Source organism: Thunnus thynnus, chromosome 19, assembly GCF_963924715.1.
Source record: "Thunnus thynnus chromosome 19, fThuThy2.1, whole genome shotgun sequence".
In the NCBI taxonomy this organism is placed as follows: domain Eukaryota; kingdom Metazoa; phylum Chordata; class Actinopteri; order Scombriformes; family Scombridae; genus Thunnus; species Thunnus thynnus.
The window spans coordinates 3,820,083-3,840,793 of NC_089535.1; the positions used below are offsets into that span (position 1 = coordinate 3,820,083).

The 20,711-nt window shown below is 39.7% G+C and overlaps 3 protein-coding genes across 4 annotated transcripts in view; 2 read left to right on the plus strand and 1 right to left on the minus strand.

Annotated features, from left to right (window-relative positions):
* Nucleotides 1-453: 453 nt before the first annotated feature.
* Nucleotides 454-4,350, minus strand: crybb1 (crystallin, beta B1). The gene is made up of 6 exons (XM_067574107.1): nt 4,254-4,350; nt 3,729-3,872; nt 2,788-2,906; nt 2,502-2,634; nt 1,880-2,022; nt 454-856 (listed from the first exon to the last, which is right to left on the minus strand). Exons 2-6 carry the CDS (start codon nt 3,849-3,851, stop codon nt 679-681), a joined length of 696 nt encoding a protein of 231 aa, XP_067430208.1. The 5' UTR covers nt 3,852-3,872; nt 4,254-4,350; the 3' UTR covers nt 454-678.
* A 6,146-nt stretch (nt 4,351-10,496) lies between these two features.
* cryba4 (crystallin, beta A4) lies at nt 10,497-12,720 on the plus strand. Of its 2 annotated transcripts, none has more exons than XM_067574094.1 (6): nt 10,497-10,650; nt 11,207-11,280; nt 11,558-11,676; nt 11,877-12,018; nt 12,157-12,299; nt 12,480-12,720. In XM_067574094.1, the coding sequence occupies exons 2-6, from the start codon at nt 11,242-11,244 to the stop codon at nt 12,625-12,627; spliced, it is 591 nt and encodes a 196-aa protein (XP_067430195.1). In that variant the 5' UTR covers nt 10,497-10,650; nt 11,207-11,241; the 3' UTR covers nt 12,628-12,720. The 2 variants fall into 2 exon arrangements, with proteins under 2 accessions (XP_067430195.1, XP_067430196.1); XM_067574095.1 differs by having other exon boundaries at nt 10,603-10,650; nt 11,237-11,280.
* Nucleotides 12,721-15,855: 3,135 nt separating this feature from the next.
* The window catches only part of grk3 (G protein-coupled receptor kinase 3), a 73,816-nt gene continuing 68,960 nt past the window's right edge, over nt 15,856-20,711 (plus strand). Inside the window, exon 1 of the mRNA XM_067573461.1 lies at nt 15,856-18,186. Within this exon, the coding sequence (XP_067429562.1) occupies nt 18,074-18,186 (113 nt within the window). The 5' untranslated portion in view covers nt 15,856-18,073. The remainder of the gene's footprint in view (nt 18,187-20,711) is intronic.

The following is a 20,711-nucleotide window of genomic DNA, read 5'->3' on the forward strand; positions in this document are numbered from 1 at the left end:
TTCAACCTCCATATATTATTTAATTTCTGCTGATTGTAAACAGCTCCCTGCATTATTATCCTTATACCTAAGGATTAGTTGTCTAATATTATAATTTAAGTACCTTGTTATTGTATATATACTGTATTTATAATGATTGTTTAATTCAATAATATATGCTATATATGATATCTGAAAACTAAGTGAGTTTGTAATACTACTACTTGACCATATCACAAATGATTATGATGATTTCCATGTATTTGTGCAAAACACTACATAAAACTACAGTAAAAATAGCTACTAATAATAATTTTGTCATACCAAAGGATATTTAAAGATAGCAGGTATTGAATGTATAACTGTGAAAATGTAATAACAAACAACCCAAACACCATCAATTTATACAGTAATATCACCCAAAACATTAGGGATTTTTCTGTGCAATGAATAAAGTGGATTCAGCCAAGAAGGTTTCAGGTTTTTCACAACATATTTATTTTTTTAGCACCATAAAAAGTCAGTTAAGGTTGTCCGGTGTTACGCTCTCATGCTGTCTTTCCTTCGGGATGGAGCGATGATGGTGGAGGTTTAGGAAAGGATTGGAGAAAGGGGGGGTGGGGGGGGGGCGTTTGGAGAAATAAAAAGCTGAATGGGGCTGCATGGCTATGACAGCACCCGACGGCCAGCAGGGGTCATTCACTTGCTAGCGGAGGTGAGGGTGAAGCATCCTCTCTGGTGGAACTGCATGTCCCTGATACGACGCATGGACTGGATCTGGGGCTGGAAGGCGCAGAAGTCGTTGTAGTGTCTGTAGTCACCGCACTCAAACAGATACTGGTAGCCTCTGTATCCAGGGTACTGGTAACCCACCCAACTGGGAGACACACAGAGAGAATGAAGAGTGTTAGTATACTGGAGGTTTAGTGGTTTAGACTCTACAAGGGAAAAATCTTCCCCACAGGTATTTGAATCTCATAGTTTGTACACAACTATGATTTAATTTGACTTTTTTTAGCTCCTACTGTATTATTATTATGATTTCTGGATAAACAGGAGACTAGAGGTCCCTTAGTAGTCACTGAGGAAGTTCTAGAGGTCACTGTAGAGCTTATATGGGTCCTCTTGGAGGGTTAGTAGTCATTGAGGAGGCTCTAGGGGACCTTTATGAGGTTCTAGTGGCCTCTCAGGAGGTTCTAGAAATCCCATAGGAGGTTCATTTTCATGGTGGAGGTTCTAGAGGTCCTTAAAAAGGTTCTAGTGGTCACCAAGGAGTTTGTAGTGCTTCTATTTGTGATTGAGGAGGTTCTAGTGGTCACTGAGGAAGTTCTATAAGTGCTTTAAGACATTTAGTGGTCTTGGAGGAGTTTCCTAGAGGTTCTGAATGATTTAAGGGTGCCTTTAGGAGCACCTGCACCACCGTCATCAAAACACCAAATGAGAGAATTTGTTTTTAAGGAAAGGTGTTCATCAGAGGTTGAGAAGTCATAGCTTGTTGGTGGAACAGTCCATATGAACACGTCTGTATTTTACAGGGAGAGTTGGAAGTCATAATGTCAAGAGAAAAATCTATTCTATAAATACACTGTTGTCAACAAAACAAAACATCACACAGTCAGCTTTAAGCCTTGTGATGACATGTCATCCTTTTCTATGAACAACTACATTGTAGTGTGACTCCAGAGGCCTGCGGCTTCCTCTAAAGCTATGTCTAAAACAATATTTGCAGTACAGAGCCTCCACTTTAGTTATATATGGATAATGGGCGGATGGATTTGCTCTCAGGCTGTATGACAAACTCTTCTAATTTCTTGATGACACACAGTATAAAAACACAAGCCTATGTATTGATCTTCTACTGAATCCTTCCATTCTGAAGTGTGTGTTTGTGTGTACTCACGATCCTCCTGGCACCCTCACGCTGCCCACTCTGTCGCAGAAGCCATGCGCCCAGAGGGTGGGCACATCATCCTCCTGGATCTCCATCTTGTTGCCCTTGAAGTCAGAGAGCTCATACAGGCAGATCTTGTGCTCAAGGCTGTCCTGCAGGGCAGAAATGAGGGAAGCGAAAAGGGTTCAAATTTAGAGCTCATCTCTAACATTTGTTTTTAGCTATTTCTGGTTTGGTGTAATTTAAGTAATTATACTGTGGTTCTATAAGTGGCAGTGTTTGTCTTTGGTCTAGAGTGAAATGTGTTGACTCTTAGTGGATGGATTGGGTTGAAATTTGGTAAACACTTTCACAATGTCAAGAATATAAATCCTAATGACTGAAGGCAACCAACAGGTCACAATTTCCATGAGAGGAGTCAGTTGAATGCCAACATAAGAATGCTAACATGCTAAATTTGGCATGCTATTATACTAAACATAATGCTATCATGTGATATTAAATAAAACACAAAACAAGACCTTTGAATATGTAACCTTGTGCTCTGACAAATCATAATGGCCAAATTTTGCAGATTTTTAGGGATAAATTGTGAAAATGATCTGCAGATGAGTCTCACTGTTACTCGTACCATGCGGACGGGCCTGAGGGACATGAGGCAGTCGCTGCGGTAGGAGTTGCTCCAGGTATCCCAGCGAGGATACTCTCCCTTCTCCAGGATGAACATCTCCCCACGGAAGTTAGTCTGCTCAAAGGCAACAAAGCTGGAGAAGGGGCGCCGCCAGGCACAGGGGGGGCACAAGAGGGGGAAAGAGGACAGGAGAGAAGAATTAGGGGAAAAGTATACGCAACCGTAGAGATTGTTTGTCTAAATGTAGCTGGTTAAAATGGGGGTTTGCCTGTGTGTGTCTACTTACGGGCCGCAGTCCACGATGATACTACGCACTTTATCCATGCCACGGTCGCACACGTTCATAACCTCGTTTGTGACCTCAATCATCCTTCCCTGGAAGTTCTCCTGGTCGAACATCATGAGCTGCACAGAGGAGATGTCACAAGTTACACCAGTGGACAGAACAACAAGCATCACATTCTTCTGTTAGAAGATCCCAGAGTAATAATAATACTAAAAAAAACAGATTTAAGCACCCAAATAAGTGCTGGAAAACAACTAAAGACAAGTATTTTCATTGTCTAGTACTATTTACTCCTGCTGCAGAACATTTATTTGACAGCTATAGCTACTAGTGACTTTGCTAATTAAGATTTTACTCACAAAACATATGACAATCTTATAGAATATAAGCAAATTAGTGTAGATTAAACTTTTGAACAGGATATAAAATAGTTTAAGTCCATCTCAGCTGGTTTTAACATTAAAATGCAGCATTTGTGCATCAATAATAAAAATGCAGTATAATATATGCTGATAATATTTCATGTTATTTTACTGTTCAAGTGGTATTGATACTGTAATTTAATTTAAGTAGTGCTTCCACTTTGTGAACATATTTGAATAAAGGGAAACAAATTCTAAGCAATGCAAAAACCTGCATGAAAAACACCTTTAAAGGGTCTGTTCACTCAAATCACAAACACTATCTATTTGCCTTTTGTTGTGACTCCAATGCAAAGAGGCTGAGCATGAAAAGTTTTAAAAACCTCAGTGCTTCAAATGTTATTTTTAAAATGCTGTTAGCACCACAAACTAAAATCCTTTCACCTCTAAATAAAACCAAAACAGTAAGTGAGTAGATGTGTTGAATTTGGTTGAACTGACCCTTTAAATAAAACAAAATGTAAAGATATTTTATAAAAGCAGTTTCTGTCGATGTGTAAAGCTGCTGCAGTGACTCACTCTGAAGGATCCCACGCCAGGCTCTCCGGTCTTGGTGGCCTTGCTGGAGGCAGCTGGGGCAGGGGCTCCCTTGTCCTTGGCATCAGTGCCCTGGCTGGAGGCGGACTTGGCAGTCTGAGACATGGTGAGGGGCTTCAGGAGAGTCTGGGTGAGAGATGGAGGAAGACAAGTGGGGGGAAAACATAAATAGAGGTGTAAATGGAAGTGACAAGATCGCAGAGGAGAGAGAGTGAGAGGGAAGGAGAAGTGGATGCTCGAATGTTATCACAGGGCTGGTGGGTATGTATGTTTTTCTGTGTATATCTAAAAGGTGTTTGGGATTTTATGAATAAAACATAAGCTTTATGTGGGAGGTTCATTTTGGCCCCCCGACTTCTGCCTGGGTCTTTCCCCAGGCTGAGGGGTGCTTTTCCTGGGTGTGGTGGGCAGGGAGTGGGCCCTGTGCTCTGGATGTGTTGGTCGTCTCTCCTGTGCTATGATGATGATGGATGCTGGTGGTGGATGTCGGTGTCTGTGTGCCCTTACCTGCGTTAGTATAGCTTGCAGTGCCGTGTGAGGGAGGCTGGCTCGTGCTGGTCCCTTCAACCCTCTACCAAAGCTTTTATACTCTGGCAAAGGCCAAACGTAGAGGCTCACAGCACAATAGAAAGCCTCTCGTCATCACAGTTGGCCAGTGCCAAAGCCACCGGGTCATCGCATAGCCTGGAAACGCCGCCGGCCCCTCTGGCCTGCCTGTAAGCGTTTTGCTATCAAAGGAAACCACTGACCAAGGCATTTCCCCATGTGTTAGTGTGGTAGGGCTGTGAGCTATAGTCGCATGTAGAGAGGAGGAATGCAAAGGTCCAGAGGGCACAAAGAGGTAATCTCTGGTCTCTATCACCTACACAGGCAAACACAAAGATACATTTTCTTTAGGTTTTAACCTGTGATGAGAAAAAAAAAACAAAGATTCACTCTTTTAAATCATATGGATCCTACTGTTTCTTGGTTTTGAAGAATCACAACAAGAAAAAAAAAAAAAATCCAGAAAACAGGCAATAAACACATTTGTTAAGCATATGTACGGAAGTAAAATGTGTCTGTTTTTACTTTACATGTCAGTTTACATTATGCATGTTATAATGAACATTTAAAAAAAATATACAACACTTGACTTTACATAAAAATAATTAGTTCAACATTTTGGGAGCTTATTCACTTTTAATTCGAGGGGTGAATGAAAAGATTGATGTCTGTGTGATAAGACAGTTAGCCTAGCTTAGCATAAAGAGTAGAAGCAGGAGGAAACTGCTAGCCTAGCTCCGTCTAAAAGTAAATAATACACCTAGAAACACTGGGTCGGAAATGAATGGGGGTAAAAAATGTCCCTAAAAATGTTTGTGGAATTGGGATGAATGGGGCTTTGAAGTGCCCTCATAAAAGACTTACTACGTTTTGCTAAGTGTGTCCAGATTTTGCTCTGTAATTCTGGAAAATATCTAAAATGCCCCTGAAACATATTTCATGAGGGCAGAAAAAGCTCTTGTAAAACTCTGCTAGAAACACTTTTAATAGTCACTGAGAAATTCATCTACACATCATCACAATATACTGTAACTCATACTGGAGGCTTGGTGACCACTAGTAGAGCTGGTTGGTGAACTACTGTAACCAGCTGGGTGGAAACATGCTACCGCTGGTCAGTCATAATAGCTGTCTGACCTTCTTTCTTTTCTCTCTGCTCTGTGCTGTTTACTCCTCTTTAGTGTTTTTGTTCTAAGGATCGAACATCGTTTCATTCAATAAAGAAATTCAGGCCAATTCACACATTTCTGGTCAAATTAACTGATTTCCTGTGAATTAATTTTTTTCCATTTGAAAGGTGACTTAAAGGTGAATTCCACTGATTTTAAACATTTAAGTGTGTTTCCAGTTGTTCTCTGTTGTAAAAAGTAACATAAAGCCTTTTGTGTCTCCACAAGGGAGCTGCTGTGTGAAATCTGATCAATTGACTCGAGTGATGTCACTTGAGTCAGCGTCGGTTGGGGGCTGAAAACGACAAGTTTGAAAAGTAAAAGAAAGCGGTGAGGTTATCAGACCTCTGTAGCTCCTCGTCTCTGCCGGAGGCTAGCAGCTCCAGGCTACATTAGCTGCTACTAGCATAACACACCTAAATCTGTATAATCAAGTGAATTTAGTCAAGTTGCATTGTGAGTAATGTAGGCACCGGGCTTTTGACAAAGAAGAAGAATGTGTGGAATAGAAAAGATATTTCTGTTTCTGCTGCATTGATATTTTTTTTACTCTTTTTTTAAACAGAAATGTAAAAACAACAATTTACAGTTTTACAAAAAACTTTTTCTTCACAAACAACAGTGAACTCATCCGCTGGACATTCTATGTCCTCCATATCTGTAGCACAAACCTGGAAACCTCACTGTGATGGAAAGACTCCAGGAAGTGCACAGCTGTAGACATAAAGAACATAACTCCCCCTAAACACCACTGCTTCCAGTCTTTATGCTAAGCTAGGCTAATCGCCTCCAGCTCTATACTTAACACAAAGACACAAAGACCGATATTGATCTTCTGTTGTAACTCTTGGAAAGAAAGCGAATTAGTGCATTTCCCAAAATGTTAAACTATTCTTTTAAAAGTCTGCTAACATAAGCTCCTTTAAGTAACTGATTGCACCAGACCAAATAAGGCTACAAGTAATGCTAATTAGATTAGCAATGATAAGTCAATTCGTCAATCAACAGCTAATTAATTGCCAACTATTTTCATAATCAAATTGATTTAGCCCTTTTTTTTAGGGAAAAATGCCAAAATTCTCTGGTTCCAGATTCTTTAGTCCTCTATGACAGTAAACTGTTTGGGTTGTGACATTTGAGGACGTCGTCTTGGGTTTTAGGAAACAGTGATCGACATTTATCACCATTTTCTAACATTATATGGACCAAACAACTAATCAATTAATCGAGAAAATAACCAACAGATTAATCAATAATGAAAATAATCATTAGCTGCAGCTCTATCTGAGCAAGAGTGTGTTTTATTGCTTATCAATTCACCTTTTAAGAGAAGAATGATCTTTCAAAAGCTACGTATGCACTGTGTTGTGTCTCTAGAGGTGAAATTAACGTTGTTGATGACGATGATGATGATGATGATAATTCTGGGATTACAGGCAGATTATGTCTGGATTATATCACTTCAGATGTAATTATTTCCACCATGAAAGCGAGATTAATCTGATTTTGATATGTGCAGATTAGGTGTGAACTAATCCTGCTGTGTAATCTGTGAGCTTCCTGTTGCTTTCTGTGTTTTCACTGCAGCCGAAGAGACAAATACCGAAAGCTGCAATCAAATGTGTGTTCTGATATATAATCTTTATGTTTTATGGTGTTTTATGTTTTCAGATAGATCAGATCAAATAGTTAGACTTTTATTTTTAGACAAAGTTCTTTAGAAATTTAGAGCTTTGACTCATTTTATTAAAGGTCATCTCAATATTTTCCTCCTTCTCTAATCTGTCTGCGGCTCTCAGCTTCGATCTAAGGGTCCGTATTTAAAAACACCTCACAAATATAAAGTTTAATTGTTTTTAAAAAAGTCTCAGTAGTTTCCTCAAACAGCTGGCGACTGTAGTTTTCAGCAGATGTCACTCAAACAGGAGGAAATAGTGCATTTGTTGGGGACTATTTTCAGCGGCGGATGAATCTACATTTGGTGTTCTAGTGAGTATTTCTGGCAGCAGGACGGCGTGAGTGTGTTCATGGTGATGAAGGAACATGTCAGCCGGTGCGGCGATGAGACTTACTGATGTGTTTTTAATAGTTTTTGGACGACAACGGAGGAATAAGATATATCACACATGATACTTGTTGTGAGAATCAGTTTTTAATTAGATTTGTTGCTTATAAAGAAAAATAAAGAATATAATGAAAGTTGTGTTTACGTTTCTCAAAGATATTAATTGAAGAAAGTATAATTTTAGTATAAAATATTTGGTTTAACTTAAATTTGAAAACAAACTCAAGAGGAAGACATCTGTCGACCCCGCGGCCTTTCGTCAAATAACGCTGACGCAAAGTCTGCTCAAAGCTGCACATTTATACTCCCAAGAAGAAGAAACCTGCTGATTTTTAATACATCAAGACTTTCCCCTCGGTGACGTCTCCAGACATCACCAGTGTTTTCACCTTTCTCGCACTCCCTCCTCCCTGATCATGAGTCTCCTCATAGGAAACCTATTGATCATTATCTGGAATCACCTGTTTAAATATTCTGTCAGTAACTGCAGCAGGCCAATTATCACACCCTGATATTGATCCGCACTCACTTTTCAAAAATAATCAGTGCATCAGTCATTTCTTTCACTGAGGAAACGATTTCATTTTCATTAAAGCAGATTATATATTTATATATTTTTCTAAGTGCTCCACTGAACGCTGCAGGAGGTTCTTCCTCCCTGTGATCATCCACATATATATAAATCCTCCTTTTTCTGCTGAAGATTAACTTTTTTTTTTCAACTTCCACAACGACAACCACTACTGCAGACTTACATTTAAATTACTGCACATCTCCATCAGGACTCTGACATTAATCTACTGTTAATTTTACACTTTTCATTCAATTTACCTTTGCACATTACTGTTACTTATACACCTTACTTTTAATTTACTGTTAAATTACTGTTAATTTACTGTTAAATTACTGTTAATTTACTGTTAAATTACTGTTAATTTACTTTTAAATTACTGTTAAATTACTGTTAATTTACTGTTAATTTACTGTTAAATTACTGTTATTTACTGTTTATCTACTTTGCATGTTTCCATTTATGCACTTTTGTCCACACTGTGATTCTTCGTTGCACATTACTTTTTGCACATTTGCATTTGTACATTTTTCTATTTACTTACTGCACATTTATTTATTATTATTACTATTTTATTTTATAGTAGTTTTTTTTTTTACCTTTTTACACATTTATTTCCTCTTTCCTCTCTCTTTTGACTGCATGTTGAACAATTTCCCTGCAGGGATCAGTTTTTCTGATTCTGTTATATATATATATATATATAAAGAAATGACCTTTTGCATTGTGATTCGTTCGGGTCAAACATGTTTATCAGAATTTGAAGCAACAAACTGTCCTGCAGTGCAGCTGCATTACAGACTAAATTCCTTTGGAGCTCACAGGAAATAAAGCAGTTGTTTAGAAAGTCGTGATGTCCATACAGCGCCTCTGCTCTCTTGTTTACAACTGGTTCATTATGTAAGCAGTCACACACACACACACACACACACACACACACAAAATGTCAAAATTCCAATCATATTATGCGATAAGGAGAATTATCTGTGACTTTAATTATGAAAATTGAACACATTAACACGATAAAAACCTTTCAGTCTCTAATATAATTGTGTAATCTACCAGATATTCTTGCTAGAACTCTTACTAATCATCACACACACACACACACACACGCACGCTTACATTCAACTATACTGTTTATTACAAAGCACGGCAGCATATCAAAGGGAGCGTTACTGTCCTACACTGCCAGGCAAAGTATTGCCACACTGAATGTCTGGATGAATAACTTCCTCTGTGCTGTTTATGTTTGTGCCTGCATACATGCAGCTCTGTTTCATAAGCATGCACTATCTGCACTGCAAATCATTTCTCCTTAAATAAACACGCTGCTGACGTATCAGCCAGGCTGTATTTTGACTTCATGTCGCCAGTCTGAGCTGAGAATGTTGAATATCTGAGCACCTCTCTGATATGAAACGGTTAAATGGAGACAGATAAATGCAGAAATTATTCAAACAAGGCTGAAATTATCATCTGTTTAATCAATATACATAACTGACTGTGTGTATGTGTGTAGAAATACATAGAAAAACAAACATAAATCCAGTTTTCATACTTCAGAACAGATAAGATCTGTAAATAAAACTACTTTTACTGTAAAAAATCAATTTGGTTTAAAATGAGAGAAAGTTGATGTGATTTAAGAGGAATTAACATGTTTTAAAAACAAATAATGATCACTAATGTAAAAAATATATATAATTATATTTCAGTTAAAGGGGTGAATTTATGGAACAGCTGCAGTTAGGATCTGTAAACATGTAGAATAAGTTTTAAAAATATGATAATTTTTAATTATTTACTGAAAAAATATAAAAACATATTATCATAATATGATTGGGTACAAGATACTGTACATTTTTTGCTAAACTTTGATGTAAAATATGATTTGTGTTGCAAAAATATGTCACAATCACCTGTAGCTTCACTTTTTTCAGACTGCATATATCTTTATGTTGTGTTATTGTATCATATATATGTATATATTATATATATATGACCAAAATACATTTCAAATAGTAGTTTGACAGGAAGATTGATGAGTATTTGATGCTTTTCTTTGTCATATATCATGTTAAACTGAATATATTTGTGTTTTGGGATCATTTGCTGAAAAACTGAACACATCATTTAAATTATAAAAGATATTTTATGGGAAAAGAATTAATCGATTAACCAAGAAAAGAATCTGCAGATGAGTTAATACTAAAATAAACATTACTGGGAGCTGTGGTGAGAAATAAACAGTGAGAGAGGCTTCCAGCTGCAGTCGTGTCCTTTAACTCTCAGTATTTTCTCAGCTGTATCTTGACTCTCTCTGATATTCCTGCGTCTCCGTGTCCACTGCCCATGGTGATAATGTGGTGTCTGCACTTCTGTCCCTCCACAGATTAACAGCGCTTTTGTCGGGGGGGACAAAGCGAAGCCCCTCCCAGCTGCTGAGCCGGGGCTTTCAGCATGGCCCTTTGCCAGGGGAGGCTTTAAAAGGGTGGGGGCGCGTGGCTCCTCTCATTCCCACGGCACGACACCAAAGGGCATCAAAGCAAGGTGAGTCCCAGTCCCTCACCCAGCCAGCACAGCCAGCACAGCCAGCACAGCCAGCTAGCCAGGGGGGGATAGGGCACAGCAGCCCCCTTATATCCACAGTCCGTCCCTTAACCCCACAACACAGGAGCCGCCCGGGCTCCAGGGCCCCACAGGCCATCAGTGCACCCAGTGGCTGAGATAAGGGAGCAGGGGGAGGAAATGGGCAGAATATAAGATAAAGAGATAGAACGGGTGGGAGACCTTGATGAAAACTTTTGGCTTCTTTGACCCGCTTCAGTTTTTTTTTTTTGTGGAGGAACTATAAATAGATGTTTCAAGTCCAGGATTTATGCTTTCAGGCTGATTCCAGTATCCAAGCTCTTATGTTTCTGGTGCTTGTCAACCGTTTAAAATACACACTGTTGCTGTTTAATAGGTCTTTGTAGTTTAACACAGCGACTTTGGATTTCCAGCACTATTTCATGTATGTTTTAAATGTCTTTTCTGCATCAGAATCATGTTTAACTAACTTCTCTGGCAACTCTCTCATCACGTGTTGTAATCTCTTCTACTGTAGAGCCTTTCCAACCGATCTTTCTCCTTCCAGACAAGATGACTCACCACTGCACCAAGTTCTCCGGCCACTGGAAGGTGAGTCTGACGGATGGAGGAATTCAGATTCATACATCACCTCTCACTGGAGGAGGGCCTTTTAGACCCTCAGATATGAACATATATCAACCCCAAAAAAAAGGCGCAAAATGTATCAGCAGCTCTTCAGAGAGAGAGCTGCCATATGTTACACAGAGTTTTATCCTCTTTATCACAATTCTAATGCTAGAAAATGGTTTGTCAGGGTAAGAAATGAACTTTTCACCCAATTTGGCGCACAGCTAACATCATTTTTTTGTCTCTATTTCCCCGTCAGATCATTGTCTTCGACGAGGAGTGCTTCCAGGGCCGCCGCCATGAGTTCACCTCCGAGTGCAGCAACGTGATGGAGTTCGGCTTCGAGACCGTGCGCTCCCTCAGGGTGGAGAGTGGAGCGTGAGTAAAAAGATATATACACACACACACACACACACACACACACATAGAGAGAGACAGGAGTGGCTTTACATCTGTGGAGAGGAGCAGAAAATGTCTTAAAACTTCTATTTATGGAAAAGTCAAAGAGAGAAATTGGACTTAACATGACAAAGAAGCAGAAAGTATTCATCTTCCTCTGTTGCTTTTTTTTTCTGCAGCTGGGTTGGTTATGAGCACGCCTCTTACCAGGGACAGCAGTTCGTCCTGGAGAGGGGAGAGTACCCCCAGTGCGACGCTTTCGGTGGCAGCAACGCCTATCACATTGAGAGACTGACCTCCTTCAGACCTATTGCCTGTGCTGTAAGTAGATCGAACAAGTTTGTCACTTTTACGCTCGTCTTCTGTTGATCTTTCTGAAGACTTGAACGACCGGGAAGACAACTTATATATGTATTGTTTACATTTGTCCTCCTCCTCCTCCTCCTCCTCCTCCTGCAGAACCACAGAGAGTGTCGTATGACTATCTTTGAGCGTGAGAACTTCCTGGGCCGCAAGGGTGAGCTTAGCGACGATTATCCCTCCCTCCAGGCCATGGGCTGGTGCAACAATGAAGTTGGCTCTCTCAAGGTCCAGTCTGGAGCGTGAGTGTCCCCAGCTGCTACTTCCACATTTTTAAATTTCCTTTTCCACCTCTTTTTTTTTGTGTGTTTTTTTTTTCACCAGCTCAAAAATAATCCTTTCACAACAACAATCTTTTGCAACGTTTTGCTCATGTGTTACTTCCCTTCCCTTCTCTCTGACTAACTGTGATTTCCCAACAGATTCGTGTGCTACCAGTACCCTGGTTATCGTGGATACCAGTATATCATGGAGTGTGATCGTCACTGTGGGGAGTACAAACACTTCAGGGAGTTTGGCTCCCACTGCCAGACCCCTCAGATCCAGTCCATCCGCCGTATTCAGCAGTAACAACTTACTCCAAACCCTTTTATCCCACGTGACCCTTCACCTTTGACCCCTGCTGATTCCCAGTGCTGAATAAACTGTCTTTCTTAAACCTTACTGACTTCCACCAATGTATCTGATTACCTAATCGATCACACAAGACGGGTTCTGCACTTACGCTCATGTTTTTTTCTGAGCTACAATTGATCCTACACGCTTCACACGATGGTGTACGGAAGCTGTCTGGTGTCAGATGTTTGGCAATAAAGGTTGGATTTTAAAAAAACTAATCAATGAAGAACTGAGTTTATAATGCTAAATGTTGTGCACAAAACAAGGTTATTATAAGGTTATTATAAGGTTGCATTGACAACATTTGAGGTGGCATTTTGGGCTTCAGGAAACTGATATTTTTTCACAATTTTCTGGTATTTTTTTACACCAAACAACTAATTGATTAATCGAGAGAATAAACAACTAAAAATAATAAGAAATAATTGTTAGTTGCAGTTTGTAAGTGAGAATCTTGGATTACAACAGAGCTGCAACAGTTAGGCAATTAGTCAATCAAAAGAAAATGAACTATTTTGATGATCGATTAATAATTTTGAGTCCATTTTTCAGGAGAAAAAAAATGCAGAAATTCTCTGAACGAAGGCTGCAAGTTATTGATTAATCTGGAGATTTTATTAAATTAATTTATTAATCATTTAGTAATGAAAAACTGTCCAAGATAACGTCTCCAAATATCTTGTTGTGTCCGACCAACAGACTAAAACCCAAATATATTCAGATTATAATAAAATGAAATAAAGAAACGCAGGAAATCCTCACATCTGAAAAGCCGTTTTTTACTTTAAAAATCATTGATACAATTAATTAATTACTAAAATCCTTGGTTATTATTTTTCTTTTGAATCAATTATTTGACAAATTGTTTCAGCTCTAGTTAGAACCAGAGAATTAATCAATTATCTGATTAAAAATGATGATGAAATGATTAATTGATTATCAAAAAGTTACAGATTAATTTCCTGTTGATCAACTAATAGTTTCAGCTCTGATTATTACTTTCTACTCCACTACATTTATTTAACAGCTTTAGTTACTTTTCAGATGAAGATTTGACACAATGGATAATATAACAAGCTTTTAAAATACAACACATTGTTAAAGATGAAACCAGTGGTTTCCAACCTTTTTGTCTTTTGACGTCTTACAAAAAGCAGTGTGTAGTCGGGGTCACATTTCACATGTCTATGAGTTGTTAACAGCTCCACCAAATAGTGATTTTTCCCTCTAAACTTCTCACATGCTTTCATTTCAATAAATGTTCAAATGATCCAATATTTCACCAAAAATCAAAGATTAGAGAAAAAGTCCAAAAACTGAAAACAGATTTGTGTATCAGAACTTGGTTTTTTCTTCTTTCCTCTCCCATTAATCATCTCACGACCCCTCAGATTTATCTGCTGACCCTCTGGAGGGGCCTGACCCCTAGATTGGGAACCACTGGACTAAACTAGCTAACTGTATATAAAGTAGTGTAAACTAGCTCCACCTCCAGCAGCTACAACAGTAACATGCTGCTCTAACACTGATGCTTCACTATTAATAATCTAATGATGTCATATATAATAATATATCAGTCAGAGGGACCAAACCACTACTTTTACTGCAATACTTTAACTACATCAAGCTCATAATACTTATGTACTTTTACTGCAATACTTTAACTACATCAAGCTCATAATACTTATGTACTTTTACTGCAATACTTTAACTACGTCAAGCTCATAATACTTATGTACTTTTACTGCAATACTTTAACTACATCAAGCTCATAATACTTATGTACTTTTACTGCAATACTTTAACTACATCAAGCTCATAATACTTATGTACTTTTACTGCAATACTTTAACTACATCAAGCTCATAATACTTATGTACTTTTACTGTAGTAAGATCTTTCATGCAGGACTTTTACCTGTAATGTTTTACTTTGCCGTATTGGTACTTTTACTTATAAGTAAAGGATCTAAATACTTCTTCCACCTCTGTACTTGTGTAAAACAGTCCTTTAGTTAATGTACTTAGTTACATTCCACCAGTGTTTTTTGACCTTTCCCTTATATCCTGCAGTCTGCAGGCCTACTGAAGCCTGCAGTGCATTAGGAGCATTACCACTACTGGCCAGGAAACGGCACTATGTTTCCACCAAAACAACAAGACAACACCTCCAGCTCACTGAGGCATCCAACAGAAAACCATTTAGTCTGCTGTTCTACTAATTGTTAAAGGCTGCAGCTCTGTGGCCATTCAGATTCAATGTGAAAAGCAATTTATTTAACACCAACACACAATGAGAAGGGGTAGCAACTGCAGCCTGTTTGTATGCAAACAAACAAAACAAAAAAATCACATTCAAATGTGTCCTTTCTATTTCAAGTACCCCCCTCTGGGACATTTCCTGTATTCAGACTGGTCGATGTTATTCCCAGTAAAGGTTGTAAATCATCATCACTGACAAAAATGGTTCAAATCTGTCACTGGGAAATTCCTAATTATGAAATTGTGGTAATAATGTTGTTGCTAAAAAAGGATATACAGTGTCTCTTGTGTTCATATCTGGTTTTAGAAAAAAAGAATATTGCTTTTTATAAAATCTTGAGAAACAACTAAAATATAACCGCCTTTTCCTTCACTCAACATGGTCCTAAAATGCTACTAAATGCTCCAAATGCTTTATCTGACCTTTTTTTTATTGTGTTTATCAAGCTTATTTATTGATCTTATTTATGGATTTTTATTCCACATACAGCTCCCTGGTGTTTTTTAAATTCATTTTGTACGCTGTATATTGTATTATTTATTTGTTTGTTTGCGTGTTGTTGTGTTGTGTGTGTGCAACAAGCTGCTCCAAACAAATTACCCCGTGTGGGATTAAAACAAATGTTTGTTTACGCATTTCTATTGTATGAGCAATAGAGTAATTTGACTTTAATGACTCAGCTGTCATTTATAACAAATCTTCAAAACGTTGTGATGCAACACTGTGTTTTCCTGCTTCTAAAAATAAACGTTACTCGACTTTACTCTCAATTTTAACTGATATTTTTATTTTATTTTTATGTATTATGTTCCCTCCCCCCTCTTGAACAGCCATGACATTTGTTTCTATAATAATTAAATCGCTATTATTGTCCTTCAGGTCCAGCTCCAGCCCAGTGACCCGCTCCGCGTTTTACAAGCCTCTCCCCGCCGCAGTGGGAGGAAGTTGAACCACAAAGCAAGCAGTGCTCGCAGAAAAATACAGAAAAAATATATCGAAGGGGGGACTTCAACTAAAACATGTGCCATATTGGAGCTGGAAAACGAACAGCCTAACCGAAAAGGAGCAAACAGTGTCGCCCTGGCTGGCACACGGCACACAGGAAGGCAGCGGACGGACACTTGGTTGTAGCCGAGTGAGGGGCTCCTCTGCACGGATAGCCTGGTAGGCAGGAGTCGCTCGGGGGCTGGCGGAGAACAGTACGACGACCTGCTCGGCGGCTCTCCTCGTTTTATTTGAGATATTGCGGGAGAAGCGCACCACCACAGTGTCGTTATATGTATTTTAACATCAACCAGGGTGGTCGAAATTGTTGTCCACCCCGTTGCTTTATCAGTTAACCGCCGAAAAGTTGCCGTTTAACGGGCAAACTAAACTACCGCTGGCCAGCCGATCTCCATCTCCCAGCGCTCCCTCCCCCTCCTCCACCACAGCCAGCCCGCAGTCAGTCGCTCTGTGCTGGGTCTCCAGGAGAGGAGGGTCCCCCCCCCCCCTAAACCACCCCCGTAACGCTCGGGGTAACTCAACAAGCAGATATGGATTATTTTGTGCGATTTTATCTTCATTTTTGAACGCACCGGACTCTTCGGAAGACTGTTTTTTCCCTCTTCGGAAACGCTGCAACACTTCCCCCGATACGAGCCGCCAGTTGAGTCGCTGCCGTTAGCTTATTAAGTGAACCGCTGTCTGAAATCGAGCCAGTGTTGCTGTTAGTCTGCCAGCTAGTGACTCAAGAGCATTTTTGATGTATCTGCTGGATTTAAATCATCAGAAACTAGATGTACTGCTTAACCACTCTCCACCTTATTTGTTAGTTAGCCTGCCGGCTAGCAGGTTTCATTTTGCTAGCTAGCGTGGTAGCTAACTAGCAGACGAACCCAAATATCGATATTGCCAGCAGGCTAAAACAAGTTAGCTCTCGGGTGTGTGGATTTCGCGTGTGAGTCCTTAATTACACCCTCTTGCTTGGACTGGATTTAGTGCTGAACCTTTAGTAATCTTTTCGGGCGACATTTTTGATGTAATTGATGAGCCGATAAGGAACATTTGAGCACTCAACGTTGCACAGGAAGCCAACAGCAGCAACAGCAACGACGGCGGCGGCGGCAACATAAACACCAGCCGTGTGTGGATTTTCTGGCATGCAAAACACGAGTCCTGCTTTCTCTGTGACCCGTGCATGTGTGCTTTGATTATTACTGCTTATCTGAGAGATTTTGCATTTTTTTGGGGTGCACCAGCTGAGATATTAAGGGCGACGAAGCAGCAGCAGCCTGATGATCTACATTTCAACCTGTCGCCTTGTGTCCTCCCTCCTCAATTTCCCCTTTTTTCGGTCTCACTGATTGTTGTTTGAGACAAGGAGAGGCAACTACACGTGTCCCCGTTTTCTTACAGTACAGCTGCTTTTTTTTCTTCCTCTTCTTCTACTGTGCAGCCATTTCACTAACATCACAACAGTTTTTTTTTAGTCGACAGCACAGTGTTTACATTTTAGGGAGGAAAAACCAGCCCCTGAACCAGGAAAAACCCCTCTGAATCACATGCAGCACTGGAGACAAACCAGTCTTTTGGACACATTTCCAATCAAGAGGAGCAAAAGACTCTCCACAGACCTGTAATTAGGATTTTTGACAACTGTATCCAGATCCAGCATCTGGTGCATGAGACACGCCACAATACTATAATAAAGCGAGCAAGTGCTGGCCTCAAAACAACATCTCACCAGCCTTTTCCTTGCATGATTTTCCACCCTTTTCCTCACAACACGCCCGTGAGAAACCTGCATTTTTGCACTAAATGGGATTACAAGCGCGGTGATCTTGCAGCCCTGGTGATTGCATATATTTCTCGACTAGCTTGTCACCCAATGTCCTCCCTCCTGAGTTTCCTTTTTTTTCTGTCACAATGATGGTAGTTTGAGTCTTAAGTGAGCAACAGACTACAGCCTGAGACAAACGACACATTTCCAGTCGATGGTCAGCCCCGCCGTGCGCTCAGCTGGCCCTGTCACGCACCTTGGCACCTTGATGTTGGTCATATCTGGTGGAGGACATTGTTTTTTTTTAATTCCCTAAAACAAAACCCATCCTCAAGCCCGGTTATTTTATTGATTTGGTCGTCCCAGGGTCGAAAGATGGCGGACCTCGAAGCAGTACTCGCCGATGTCAGTTATTTGATGGCGATGGAGAAAAGCAAATCTACTCCAGCGGCCCGGGCGAGTAAGAAAATCATCCTGCCTGAGCCCAGGTAACCTCTTATTTTTTTATTTTTTTCAACCATGAGCTTTTGTGTTGTGTTTGTTTGCATGCCTGTCAAATGGATGAATCTTTTGTGCATGCTATGCAGCCATATAGGGAGATGGAGGCGTGCTTCCTCTCAAACCTGTGACTTGCTGTAGATGCTAAAGCGAAATATGACTGTGGAGCCTTTTCTTTTTTTTTTTTTTTTTTGCTAGTTGAGATTTCTGCAAACATGCATCAACTAAACGGCTTCACGATATCATCTATACAACCATGCACTGACTTAATGCATGCCTTTAACTTAACAAGAAGTTAACCTACTGTTAGCCTTTCAGAATATCTTGTGCAGCTTTTCTGACATGCACAATATTTGTCATGCTAGTGTCATTTCTTTTTCCCAAACAATACCAAGTATTGATGTCCTTTTTTCTTGGTATATTCTGTTAAATATCCCATCATTTGATCCAAGGCTTGCTTCACTTGCAATCTGATCTTTATTATCTCACATAGCATGTGCACAACAAACCAATTTCTTCACGCTGCTGAGTCTTGTCTGTGCTGCTGTATTTGCTGTCAGCCCTTTGATGCAGTTGCACTATTAGAATATGCAGCTCTTGATCTGAAACCCCCTGCTTCCCCCATGCTGTTTTCAAGCACCCATAAGTAGGCCTTCATTGCATTCTCAGACAAGACTACGGTTAAAATCTGATTTAAATAATACATCCCCCCCCCACCTTCCCACAACATCACACACACACATAATTGCACATCCTTTTGTCCCTCCTACGCAGTTAGCAAGGGGCTCGAACGTGTCTTCTCCAGGCCAGGTTTTAGGCACGTAGCGTGCCACTTGATTGAAGAGGATGTGGTTAAAAATTTGGTTATTGAGATAGTTGCTTTTTTATACCAGGTTGTAAATTTGCTACAGAGCTATTTGGGTTTAGTCAATGAAGAGCAGCTTTGTTTAGAACAGGTCTTAGCCGGCACTTGGCACCGCTGTCAGATTGAATTTGTGTTCGTGCTTATAGTCATCACCTTGCACTTCACTTTTATTAAATGCAAAGTGAAAACTATTATTGACACGCCTGCACATGTGCACACCTAGTGGCTCTACTTGGAAGATTTCAAACATGTCAGAGTGACATGAGGGTGAGAGGACAGTAATATTTAAACCAAAGAATGTTTTTTTTTTTTTACTGACTTGTCTTGGCAGATCAGCAGAAAGCAATGATCCGGACAGCGCGTTACATGCAGTACTGAATCTACCCTGTTGATTATTTCCAACTGAAATGATTTAATTAAAGGATATTCTATAATTAAATATGCTAACACAGATCAAATTTCATCCATATATTATAGGTTTAAAAAGGTACTGAAGCCATTCATTATCCACTATACTCCATCCATCAGTTTATTCATCATAAAAAGCCCAGTTGCGCTGCCCTCTTTACTGGTTTAAAAACATGATTCCATCACACAGGCGAAAAAAAAAAAGGCTCTCAGGGTTTGTAATGAATTCTGCCCTCTGGCTACTTTTGACAACAGCAGCTGAGAACAGCTGATTATATTCATTTACTGACAACCATCAATATTAACTGACACGGCTGAACATCAAACTACTCTCCAAATGAATGTGATGATTTTATAACTTACACATATCTGACTTATTATCCGTCACAGAATATTTCTCAGTAAAGCGTTCTCCTTTGACATATTTAAACATCCACACCAGTTAGCTTCATATCACATTAGCCTTACATTAGCGCTAACCATTTGTCAAAGGGTTTTTAAGTTGATAAATGTGGGTTTCCTTCCTTTTAGGCAGGTATTGGTTTCGGTTCATGTCATTTCTAGTCTTAAAATGAACGTGCAGAGACTGGAAGTGTGCTTGCTTGCGACCGCCAGTCCGTTACAGTTAGCAATAACATTCCGCCACAGTTAATTAAGTCAGAATCGTGTTAATGTTGCGTAATTACATGGCATCGAGCTCCAAGCCGCGCTGTAGTAAGTATGACCACCACTCTGCTCTCAGAATATTCACAGTAACTGTGACAGTGTGGCAGAAAAGGCCGACTGGGTGCTTTGACCAAATTCTAGGAGAATATTTTTCGCCCCACTAGTGATGGACTGGAGTTCAAATCACGGTGATGATGGCTGGTCCATTTGTTAAACCTACGGTATGTTTTGGACACCAAATACACCCTGCAGGGGTTGAAAGTTGACTCTAAAAGGCTCCTTCACAACTTGAACTCGCTGACATTGGTTGCAGGTCACAGGTGTAAACAGCTAACCATGCTAACAACGAACCAAACTGTGTATTTTGTAATATCTTTGTATATTTTGGCAAAATTATAGGCATCGGAACATACAGAAGTGAATTATGCTACATGGGTGGGCTTTAAAAAGTTCCTATGGACACTTAAATACAGTTTTATGACAGTGAAAGTGGGTCCATGTTGCAACTGTTCTGCCTTTTGGTGGGCAGGGACCTGTAGATCTCTTCATAGTGAGCAGGGTGAAAACATGATCAGT